This window comes from Candoia aspera, chromosome 2 (assembly GCF_035149785.1).
Source record: "Candoia aspera isolate rCanAsp1 chromosome 2, rCanAsp1.hap2, whole genome shotgun sequence".
NCBI classification, from domain to species: domain Eukaryota; kingdom Metazoa; phylum Chordata; class Lepidosauria; order Squamata; family Boidae; genus Candoia; species Candoia aspera.
Genome location: NC_086154.1, coordinates 145,339,105 through 145,351,631, shown reverse-complemented (window position 1 = coordinate 145,351,631; position 12,527 = coordinate 145,339,105). Strand labels below are relative to the sequence as shown.

General features: G+C 39.3%; 1 protein-coding gene across 1 annotated transcript in view; it reads left to right on the top strand.

Annotated features, from left to right (window-relative positions):
* GMIP (GEM interacting protein) overlaps positions 1-12,527 on the top strand; it is a 59,618-nt gene that overhangs the window by 38,652 nt on the left and 8,439 nt on the right. The window contains exons 11-17 of the mRNA XM_063292971.1: positions 1,794-1,931; positions 2,252-2,442; positions 5,193-5,317; positions 6,108-6,194; positions 8,133-8,225; positions 9,554-9,714; positions 11,531-11,719. Coding sequence (XP_063149041.1) covers positions 1,794-1,931; positions 2,252-2,442; positions 5,193-5,317; positions 6,108-6,194; positions 8,133-8,225; positions 9,554-9,714; positions 11,531-11,719 — 984 coding nt within the window. The remainder of the gene's footprint in view (positions 1-1,793; positions 1,932-2,251; positions 2,443-5,192; positions 5,318-6,107; positions 6,195-8,132; positions 8,226-9,553; positions 9,715-11,530; positions 11,720-12,527) is intronic.

Here is a 12,527-nt window from a genome sequence, read left to right as displayed (position 1 = left end):
GCATACGTTTTAAGATTGCTTTATTATTATAGCTTTTGTTTTTAATAATACTGATTTTCGTTTTATTGTTGTTTTTATAATGTGGATGTGTTGTGACTTGCCCAGAGCCTTTTGAGTTGGGTGGTCTACAAAAGCGTTTAAATAAATAAATAAATAAATAAATAAATGGCAGACAAAACACTGAATTGCAAACAGCATATACTTTTAAGGAAGAGAACATGCTGCTTTAAATCCAATAGAAAAGCTAATTCTTGATTAATTCCACATTATGTGGGGTTAAGCTGGGTTTGGGTTTTTTTGTGCAGGCATTGACATATCTCTAATTTGTGGTGAATGTTTTTCTTTCTGAGGGTTTTTTCGATGCTGGGGGGATGTATGTGATCAAAGGAAAGTTGTAAGGAGCCAAGCTCTGGATTTTAGACTTTTCTGTGATGGAGAGACAATAAGCTTGTGTGGCTTAGGAACTGGAGATAGTTCCCTGAATGAGCTATAGCGTGGAGCAAACCAGGTTGTCAAGGCCACCAAGGAAACAGATCTTGGCTAGTATCCAGATCGTGAATGGTGACAAAAGGAAGTGGCTTAGGAGAAGAAAAAAAACATTAACTGTCAAGAGACTGCAAGCCTATCCTTGCCCTACTCCAGAGGCACTGTTGATTATGGCATGATGTGAAGAGATTGATCAATGAATTGTCCCAAAGCATCTGAGAAGATTAGTAACTCATAGAGAATACTTCATATAGTATGTATTAGTAGTAGAGCTGGCTCATTACATCAGACAAAATGTTTTCTTCCCCTACGATGTAAATTGTCTTTAAGAATATTGTGCACGTCCTGTATAGCACAGAATGAAGTTGGGTAGATTTCATGCAGCTGAAAAAACCTGTTGCTCTTAATTGCTTCTGTAAGTACTCTGATGAATAGTATGACCTGGAAATGGGCAAGAGAAGATTTCTCAAGGTGGGTCTTAAGCCCTAACTTAAATATTAAGTGGCTCCATTGCCACTTAATGGGACAGATCTGTATTTATATCAGAAGGAGATGATGGTTTGGCAAGAACTGCAGACAGTGGTGTTAGTTGCACAAGGGGCAACTGCCCAGCTGACCACTTGTGAGAAGGTTTGGCTCAATATATGATGGTCTTGCTGCAGTGGCATAGTCCCAGGCTGGGGAAGTATGGTGAGGAAAACAATATGGTGATTATGAAAGTGACTTTATAGCAAGTGATTCCCAAATCCAAAGTTGTTCCTAGGAGCTAAAGCTGTAGCCCATCAGGTGAGGAGCATAATGCTTGTATGAATTGAGGAAGAATGGGATCCTGCCAATCCTGGTCTTGTGATTTAGACTGAAGGAACAAGCACTATGATGATCATGAAAAAGACCATCAGGATCATATTGTGCCTCCGATAATGGAGACGCTAGAAATTAGTCCTGGAAACAACTGAGGTGAGTCATTAAGTCTTTGAAGAAAAGGAGGATGGGAGATGCTTAGTACCAGAGTGGATTAATCCTGCTGTAGTGTTTTCAACTCAGAAATAAGCCACAAGGTGTCCAAAGGAAAGAGAACTGCCACAAATACAGCAAGTTTTGTTTTATGTCAGAATGAATTGAACTGCACAAATTTCAGTTTCGCCCTTAAGAAATTATACAACATAGATGTTTGTTTATTTTGGGGGCAGAACTGGCACTCACACCAGTTCTTCTTACTGACATCCCCACAGTTAAGTACTTCATCCGTTGGGATATCCAAGTTGGCTTTTCTGTACCTTTCATCAGTTTTTATTTCATGCACGCAGGTTCAGGAAGCAGAAGTCACATATAGAAGCTGTGTTTCCGAAACCAACAATCGCCGTCTGGAACTGAAAAAAGTCCGAGAGAGAATTGTCTCTCACGTTCGCAAGCTAATGTATCAAGGAGATGAAATGCTGATGAGGGTAAGTTGTGATTCATGATTAGATGTTTCTCTTGACTTTCTCCTCCACTTTCCAACTTCATTTTCCAAAGACAGGGTGAGAAGTGGGAGGATATGTGCTCACTTCTCTCATTTCAGCAGTTATTAAATAGGGGTGAACAGAATAGCCCATTTAAGTCAATTTAATGCGCTCATAACTGAGACTGATGAATTTTCCAACTCTTACTACTGAAAGGTAAGTAGGAAAACATTGTAGTAGATTCTGCAAATTTCAAAAATAATCCCAAATTCTATAAATTAAGGAAATGCATTTATCTTCTATATGTTTCTTGGTTTCTTCAGGTCTCCTTAAGGATGTTCAAGCTACAGCATGCCCAAGCAGAACAAATCCCTGTAGGGTACCAGAACCTGACTGAATTCTGCAAGCCCTACAAAATTGGTGAAAAATATCTGGAATTTATTCAAAAGCTGCCAAAAAAAGAGCTTCCCATTGAGGTGTACAGATTTGAAGAATTTGCAACATCAGGGCAGAGGTAAGACATCCTTTTTCTTTTGTCCTCTGACCCATCCATCCATGCACATTCCCATCTTCTTATACTCAGCAGTCCTGATCAAAATTTCTTATTACTTGGCCCTGAAGATTTATGGCAATGGGAAAACGTGTATCTCTCCAGATGTTGATGAATTATACTGTAGCTCTCAGCAGTCCTAACCACCATAGCCAGTCGTGAGGAATGCTGGAAATAGCAAGTTCAACAACATCTGACAGCTACAGGCTCCCCATTCCTAGTGCCAACAGTTTTGGCATGTGAAACATGCATATTGCAGGAATCCCGTGAGGGTAAAGGTCTATCAGTGATTCAGATACTGAAAGCATGTAGACTAAGTGTTTTCAGTAGACAGGAGACAAAAAGATGGAAATGCCATGCTTGTTTTAAAGATAGATGGGTAGGGTGGTAGGTAGATGGGTGGGTAGATAGGTGGGTGGGTGGATGGATGGATGGATGGATGATATTTTGCATAGCTGGGCTCTGAAAAATGAGATAAATAGTCCCAGCTGAAATTATGGAATCTGGGTGCAACTGCAGGGGAAAAAAAGTCATTGGGAAGAACTACCCACCCGCCTGGTTCTACCAGCCACAGCAACCACCAACTGAAGAATTGTATTTGGGCCTTTCCTTGCCAGCATTTCTTGCTTTGGCAAGAGAAAATGTGGCTGGAATAATGATTAATTGCCCTGACTCTCTTCACTGTCCTCTGTGTTTTACAGTAGCAAAATCAGCAGGATAAAGTTATATAAATCACCCCCTGGGATGAGAGGAGGCCACATTGTGGGGAAAGGGGATGACATTGGAGCTGCCAGGTTATTCACAGGGCTCTGTAAATAACTCTCAAGGAAAGTTCTTAATTAGTGCCAGCCTCAGAAAGAGACAGGAAGGCCATTCCCTAAGAAAATCTCTCCCAGCAATAAACCTTGAAGCAAAACACAGCCTGCTTTCCAGATTATCTACCTCTGAAGCCATTATGATCCAAATACAATACTTTGAAGGATCAAAACCATGTAATACTGAAAAATGGCTATGAATTACTAACACAGACACATGCATTATACCAGGGATTCTCTAGTTTTGGGATGCCATGACCCCTTCAAATGATACAATGAATTTGTGTAACCTCTGTAGATAAAGCAAATTATCTGAGGCAAAAATAAATACGCCACTTACTTTGAATCATTACATTTTAAACTACATATCAAATGAAGTAGTGACAGACCTTTAAAACTATTTCATTGGAAACAAACAAACAAACACTCCCCCCACATCCCTCAATAAAATTTAAAACTATCCTTTTAATGGAAAGGATGTGCTTGTTTACTTTTGCATAATTCCTGACATCTGGGTTTCATTTTAAAGATAGGCTCGTTCATTTCACCACAGTCAGAGAAAGGAAGGAAGGATGAAAGGACAGAAGGAAGGATTTTTTAATCCCTCCTTTATTATTTTTATAAACAAGTCAAGGCGGGGAACATTCCTATTACTCCTTCCTCCTCCTATTTTCCCCACAACAACCACCCTGTGAGGTGAGTTGGGCTGAGAGAGTGACTGGCCCAAGGTCACCTAGCCGGCTTTCATGCCTCAGGCGGGACTAGAACTCACGGTCTCCTGGTTTCTAGTTTGATGCCTTAACCACTAGACCCAACTGGCTCTATTTTATTTTATTTTATTTTTATAATATTTATATTATATTAATATAAAACATTTATAAATAAAAAAACCTTTTTGCCTTAAATCAACTTCTCTTGAAATGCTGCAGTGTGCAAAATACTGGTAGGCTGTAAGTTACTTTTAGTGCTCTGTCTTCCAGTGCAGCCCCACTGAGATAACAGTCACAGGACCCATCTTCTTTTTCATCCTGCCATTCCCTTCCCCTCCATATAATTCCCTCTGCAGAGTGAGCATTAAGTCAGACAGTCAGAGCTGTGCATAGAAGCCCCATGCGCTCTGGGTTTGATTGCTCTTCCTTTGAAAGGCAAATATATTGGGTTTAAAAAAAAACAAACACAAAAGAATAATCTGGCTTCATCTAGGGCTCTGGATGCCATTCTGCATCAAATTGGTAAGGTTGCTGAGAAAGGAGACGGAGGACACTTCCCTCCATCCTTGAATGTTGCATTATAGTCACGATTGATTGATTGATTGATTGACTGATTGTGAGCCATCAGGACACTGTTGACTGCTAGCAATCACATAGACCTACTCCAGGATGAATAGTCACCAATAGAAATAGGCAAAACAATTGACTTTGATGAATGGAAATACCAGTTTTTACTGTATCTAACTGTTCTGTGTTATGTAAAGATTATGATTCTGTTGAATGTTACTCCAAACAAAATGGTTAGTGATTATGTAACACTATGTACTGAAGTATGGGACAGAAAAATATTCTTTTTTAAAGCAAAGATTGGCGTGCCTAAAGAAAATAACGTATGAGGTAAATAATGGGTCCAAACTAGGAGTTTCATGTAGAATTTCTGTATCTTGTTCACTCCATTTAGAATATTGCCATGTGTTTTTAATCGTATCGCAAAACTGAAATCCAGGGCTAGTGTTAACCTATTACTGTTAACACAAATGTACATTACTAGGGTGCAGGAATGACCTTTAAGACAGCATTCATTTGTGAAATTTTTTTTGGAACCAAATGTCTGTTAATAAGCAATTACCTGTAACTGTTCACTTTCTGGGGAAAACTATAGTAGGTGATGGGCATGTTGCTTTTTCAGGTCACCCTCTTCTGGTAGAAGAAAAAATATTGCACCTTGTACTCGTGTTTATTCATCAGCTGTTGACCTCAGCAGCTCATCAGAAGAAACTTCTGGGAAGCCATCTTCCTCTAGCAGTGAGCAAAGTACAGTCAATCCCATTACAATATACTTCTGCCTTTTTCTTTGGGGTTAGGATTAGGTTATAATCCTTGCCATGGCCTGGCTAGATCAGGGTATGGTGTCCAGATCTGGCTACAAAAAATCCACATCACCACTTAAATGATTATGTGCCATCGAGTTGTTAACTCCTAGCGACCATATAGATAGATTTTATCCATGACAATCTGTCCCTAACCTGGTTTATCAGGCCTTCTAATGGTACACTCATTGCCATTGTGTACTGACTCCATCCACCTTGCTGCTGGTTGTCCTCTTCTTCTCTTTCCTTCCATCCTTTGCAGCATTAGAGCCTTCTCCAGAGAGCTAGGCCTTTGCATCATGTGTCCGAAGTAGGATAATTTAAGCCGGGTCATTTGTGCCTCAAATGAGAATTCTAGTGATCACCACTAGATGGCAGCAAAGCATTAAATGTTTGGGGGCTTCTTTTTGCTGCCATCTAGTGACTGGATTTTTTGAAGCTTAGGTCTGGTAGCCTTAATGCATAATTATTGAGTGGAGAGTGGAAGGAAAAAAAGCAAGCACAGATGAGGCACCTCAACAAAACAAAACAAAACAAAACAAAACCAAAACCCACACAACTCTCTCAGTGATTAAGGCAAAAGTCACTGCTTTTGCTCAGATCAGATAACTTCTGCATTATCAAAGGCCTCTCCATTTTCTAAGAGCCAGTATATTCCCACTCAACCCACATCTCATACTTTCCTCACTAGAAAGCATCAGTTATGTACAAGACTGTCTTCCTTCCATTGCCAGGTGCGAATCAATCTTTCTACAGTGACACAGAGAGCCTGGGAGGAAGCGCTGAATGCCAGTCCTTGGATTCACCCACATCCAGCCCAGGTGAGAGGAAGTTCCCTTTTTGTAACTTGGAAAATTAAGTAAGTTCATATGGAAAAGATGGAAGAAGTCTTTATGAGAGGAATTACAGTTACACTGCACAGAGACTATGGCATTCTTTCCTAATCTATAGTCTGTTTCTCCAGATACTGCTTTTTTCATTGATTTTTTTAAAAATATCATTTCACCTTAATATAAGGCACTTTGACATTTTGATGCCTAAAACTTTTTGTCTTTTAAATGAATACATAAATCTTGGTTTTATTATTTTATGCATTTTAAACTGCAACTTGTTTCCTCTTTTAAAGCTGACAAAATCATTTTAGGCATCTAGATTCAAGTTTATTCTGCAAAAGTTTTATTTTTAATTAAAAGTTGCAATATCATTTTAAATGTCCTGAGATCATGAAATTAATAAGTAAATTTTAAATCAATTCTGTACTGGGAGCCCTGTGAATGATCTGGGAACACATGACACTCTCATTGTGGCAGCTAGGTGAATGCAGACCTTATCAGCAATCTAGAAGGGAAAAACACTGCACAGTGAAAGAGAGAAACAAAAAATGTACCTGAACTCTGATTTCACTTCAGCAATCCCAGTGGCTGGATCCATGCATTGTACCAAATTAGAGACGGGAGTTGTGAACTTTCACAGGGCTGTTTCTGCTTCAGCTTGCTGGCTGCCTCTGAGGTCACTGGAAGGATCTATGATGTCACAGAAAGTGTCAAAGCTGATTTTTTTTTCATCCTGCTTGTGAGGATTTTAAGCTGGTGGAATTGAAACCCTGCTCCAATTTACACTTTAAATGAGGGGGGACTAGTGAGACTGGAGGACTCACTAGTCCCCCCCTAGATAGTCTGAGATGTTGCTACCAAATTTTGGCAGTGTAATGTCAGAATGCTGGAGAAGGACTGCAAATGAGTTATTGGGCAGATGCATTCATTCAGCCTTAATGGGGTTTGCTTAATTTTGACTTTATGAAATTATGTATTATGTATCATTATGTTTTATTTAACCAACTATGTTTTTGGAAATCATGGCTTCAGTGGTATGTGAACCCAGCCATACCTGTATTTAATCAATCACAGCTGTGTAAGTCTTGTTATCATGTACTGAAGGAAATGGGTTGAAACAAATAAGTTACAATAATCTTGGCATTCCCAGTATGGAGCCCTCAGGTTTTAAGGTGCCTGTAGAAAGGTCCTGACTTTTTAAAAATAATGTTTTAATTTAAAAAAAGGAGAGGAAATTAGAAACTAACCAATGGCAAAACGAAGGGGCAGCCCCTGCATCATCTTTATTATCTAATTTATTTTGAGGTCCCTGATGGGCCCTGTGAGCATTTTCAAAAAATCAAATGGTCAGGTGACTACCTCCCAGTGGTTTGTTTGAAAATGTGCCTATCTGCCCAAATAAAACCATAAATATAGCTTGAGAGGTGCAGAAAATTGGGGTAGGGGAGGGAGCTTCCATACCAGTTTGCTGTCTGGTAAGTGATTTTTTTTTTAAATGGCTGCTCCAACCCACTATGATAGCCATTGTGTGACTGCAGAACACCCACTCCCATGAGAAAGCATCTACAATAAGGCTCTTAAAATTTCAGACCTGCCTATCAACCTAAAAAGGCTGGGGCCTCTGCAATAGTTGATCTGTTATTATTAAGATATTCTTTTTTCATGTTTTAAAATGGCAACCAGTTGAACATGTCTGAATTGATCTGATAATTAAAATGGCATGCCTTTCCAGTTTGGAAATTTTTGAATTGTGTTATATTGACAATGCAAACAAATCCTTCACGAATGCTAGCTTTAGAACAGTCCAGCATTTCTTCACAAAACAAATTAATTCTGCAGAATTCAGTGTGCACTCAAATTTAACTGTTTGGGGTTTTTTTAAGCAGCTTCCATTATTGTTTAAAGGATCATTTATTTCATATTCAGGCCACAAGAAGTTGCTGAAAGCTCCATCCACTGGAACTGTGTCCTCTTCAGAAGACTGTGAAGACAAAGATCTGATAAAAGTCTATGAGAATGGTGAGAAGCAAAAGGATTCTTTGGTTTAATAGAAGAAAAAGAAGAAAATCAGAATTCTTCATAGACTGGGAAAGGAAACAGAAATGACAAAGGACCTATAATTAGAGAGCTGCACAACTTAAACAGTATATGCATACCCCATATTTTCATTGTTTAAATGAAAACATGCCAAGGATTCTTCATGTTTGGGATCCCACTTTACTATTCTACCACAAGTGAATGTTTTTAACTACCGATAACACTACTTTGAGCTTTCCATTGTCCCTCCCTTAAGACTTACAGCTTTTTGAGATCAACTGTCTTCAACTTTCCCGTGAAAGTATCTCTGGAATTTTCTTCCCCCAGAAGACCTTAACTTTCTATTACCCTTCTTCCTCTGGTCAGGCTATGCTAGATGTCACTCCGTTGTCAACTCTGACCTTTCAACTTTCAGATCTTCTTCTTTTTCTTCTTCTGGGCACTGGAGCTACTTTTGACCTCAGACTATTACATATCCTACTACATTGTAAACTGGCATCAACTGTCATTCACAGTGTGGTGCTTGACCTTCAGACAGAATTTCTAATCAATCACAATATATCATCATCTAAGAACCAGTGAGGGAAGACATATGATTTCCTCCTGGACCTATCACTGCCTATCCTTTTTCTTCTTGCAGTTCCACAATCCACTATGAAAGTAATTGACATAATTGTAAATCTTCTGCTAAGCAAATTAATTACTACTGTTGCTTGACAGGTTTTCAACTGTGTGATTTTTTCACACTGCATTTGGATATTTCTTTTGTGAACTTTATAGGCTGTAACCCTTCTCTGCCATATAGTTTATTTTATCCATTGGAAGATTCAGCCATGAACAATCCCTCCCTTTGGGATGCTCTATTGAAGGAATATTTTCCCATGGATTATGCTACGTTTTTAGATCACATTTGGGCAACTTGTAATGGTCAGGGGCTGCATTTTAACATTTGGCCTAGTAAATACAAAATGGGAGGAGTCACATCACACACATGAGCAGGGACAGGATTTCCCCTTTTTGGTGGTGGAGGGTGGAGATGAGTAATTTTAATTTAGTTCAACCTGTTTTAATATTATGTTAAACCTATTTGAAATTTACCCTACAGTTTTGTGTGCTTCTTGCTTCAAAACCAATCTCATGATTTTGGAGCTCCCCTGACTCTGCATTTGGGGCATGCCTTAAATATCTCCATAGTCATTTTTCACCAGTTTTTGTATCTGTATGTTGCTCTTCAGCAAATTTTCACTGTTCTTTAGAAACTGATTGTATCTAATAGGGAATAATGGAGACACACCTCATCCTCTTTTCAGATCTAAATGATGTTGCATCTGAAAATGGCTTGTCCCATTATCAGTTTAAAAACATAATCCCGTCGAGTGCTGCTCAGACTCACCGGCTGCGGAAACTGAGGGGACCTTCAAAATGCAGAGAATGTGAGAACTTCATGGTCAGTGGTATTGAATGTGAAGAAGTAAGTGAACATAAAGGGAACCACTTTACTGTGTTTATGTTCAAACAGGCTCCCACCCTCAGTGTAACATAGGACAAGCACACTGGTAGTCAAAAAAAGGATGTGAAAATAATTATTATTTAGGCTTCAGTGGCATACTTACACATATGGAAGTAAATACAACAAAGCTAGCTTTTAAATAAATATGCATACATCTAAATCTATTAAATTAATCCAACATCCTACCCTAAGACATGATCCACTGAGCATGAAATCATATCCTCAACCCACATTAAACCCTCTAGTGGTTAAGCATCTTTCAGTGGGACTTGACTGCTGATTTGAATATGGAAGAGTTACAGGCACAGGAAAGATTCAGTATGTGTTCTGACTTGTAATGTGCCAAGTGGGTGCAGGAACAATAGATGCCAGCCCCACTCCAATTGGAATCAGGTCTCCAGCTTGCTTTGTTGTTTGTACCCAGGTTCATTTCTGGCCTTATGACAAGCATCTTTGCAGATCTAGTGTTTAATTTGTGGTCCTTTAGGATGACTTAAGGGAGGGAAAGAGAGTACTTGAAAAGGGTAGAAAGTAGTCTGGGAAAAATTTCATTCCTGTAAGGTACATTTTTTAAACAGTATACATTCATATCATGAATAGTGACAGCTGAAAGAACTTGAAGCTTTAGTTTCAGTCGGCATGTTCCTGAATGACATTATCTGAGTTAGTTTTTAGAAGCATCTCTTTGGTCCATTATGGCTAGGCTAGAATTTTGAAGCAGGTCCAACTTTTGTTCTTCCCTTCTGTGATCATTGAAACTACTAAAAACTCAGCAGACATTAAGTCTCAATATGAATTTTTGATCTAGCACTTCAAATATCTAAGATCAGTACTGGGAGGAATGGGCCTCCTTTTTCTATATCGTAAAGCAAGAAAATGTGTTATATAAGTGCACAAAATATTTCCTGCTGCACTCCCAATTCTCAATGCAGAGTTAAGTGCCATTTCACGTATTAGGGATACAGGTAATTCTGTCACAGAGTATCATCTAAGATAGATATTTATTCAGTCAATGACCAGCAAAATTTAAAAGAAAAAAAGTACAATCAAGAAATACAATAATAAACTACAAACTAACAAAATATATCACATAATGATACAGCATTCACTCTGCCATTACTGTATTAATACATTTGTTACCTTATGGGGTGAGCCTAAAACATTAGAAGTTATAGGGTAAGAAATTATAAAATGAAAGTAAAAATAGAGTATCATCTAAACAGATCTACTGCTGATCATGGCTCTGTAAGAAATGTATTCTAAATTCTAAAATTCTAAAGTTCTAAAACACATCATGTTTTAATATTTTAAAATACTTAACGTTCTCTAAATGTACACCTCAATTTGTAATGTATGCAGAGGTTTAACCGTTCTAATACAGCATTGGCAAGCATATTCCCCAGTTTAGGGGGACCAGTTGGCTTATATACTCAAAGGGGTTTTCTTCTTGTGCTGCTGGGTTCTTAAAGATAAAAATCTCATTTCAATCGAGCTCAACGCCTGGTGACTTCACAGATAACAACCATACGGTTTCCTGGAATGGATTACCATTTCCCCCTTTGGGGATCATTTTTTTCACTTTCCCAGCCTCTAGACGCAAAAGTCTCCTGTCCAAGTACTCTGCAGGTCAAACTTGGTGAAACTTCCGAACTCAGACTAGGTTGGCCAAGTGTTGCTACCCATTGAAATGGTGGCCTGTTACCAAGAGCTCAAGATACTGTGGTTTAAGAAATAACTATTTGCTCAGACTGACTCAATGCTTGGGGGTTACTCACAGTGCCTGCTGACCTGCCATAAGAAATGTCTGGAGAGCCTCCTCATCAACTGTGGTCATCGAAAACTGCCAGCCCGGGCATCACTCTTTGGAATCCACTTCACTGATGTGCCAAGGGATTTCCCAGAGGAGGTGCCATTTATTGTGATGAAATGCACATCAGAGATAGAAACTCGTGCCTTGGGAGTGCAGGTAACTCATTCTTCTGTGCATACAACAGTTGTGCCTCAAGCTGTATCCCCGCTGAAAGGTAAGAGCAGGAACAGGATGTTCATTCCCACTCCTATTACAAAAGCTGAATTAACAGTCGCCTACGGATGCTTTTTTTTTTTTTGGAGGGATGCGGTGGCACTGCGGGTTAAACCACTGAGCTGCCGAGCTTGCCGATCAGAAGGTCGGCGGTTCGAATCCGCGTGATGGGGTGAGCTCCCGTTGCTAGTCCCAGCTCCTGCCAACCTAGCAGTTCGAAAACATGCAAATGTGAGTAGATTAATAGGTACCGCTTCGGCGGGCAGGTAACGGCATTCCGTTTAGTCATGCCGGCCACATGACCATGGAAGTGTCTATGGACAAACGCTGGCTCTTCGGCTTTGAAACGGAGATGAGCACCGCCCCCTAGAGTCGGTCACGACTGGACTTAATGTCAAGAGAAACCTTTACCTTTATGGATGCTTTAGATTAGTCCATTTCTGTGCAAACATAAAACCCTCCAAAGCTGAGAGCAACTGGAAGACACCGTTCCATGGCAAGTTGTTTAACAGTTGGAACAAGCAAGTGTGCCTACCTCATACAGATCAGAACTTTGTGTATATTGTAATTTCAGGATCCGTATATGTACTATTATTGTTACATGCTGTTTTTTCATTATGCTCTTAGCTCTGAATTTCAGATCGAGCAAAATATGTCTCCAGGTTTCTGAGCTGGCAGAAGTATAGTTTTCTATACTAAATTAACTACAGTTTGGTGTCCTACCATGTTAGTTTCTCCTCCACTTGCATCT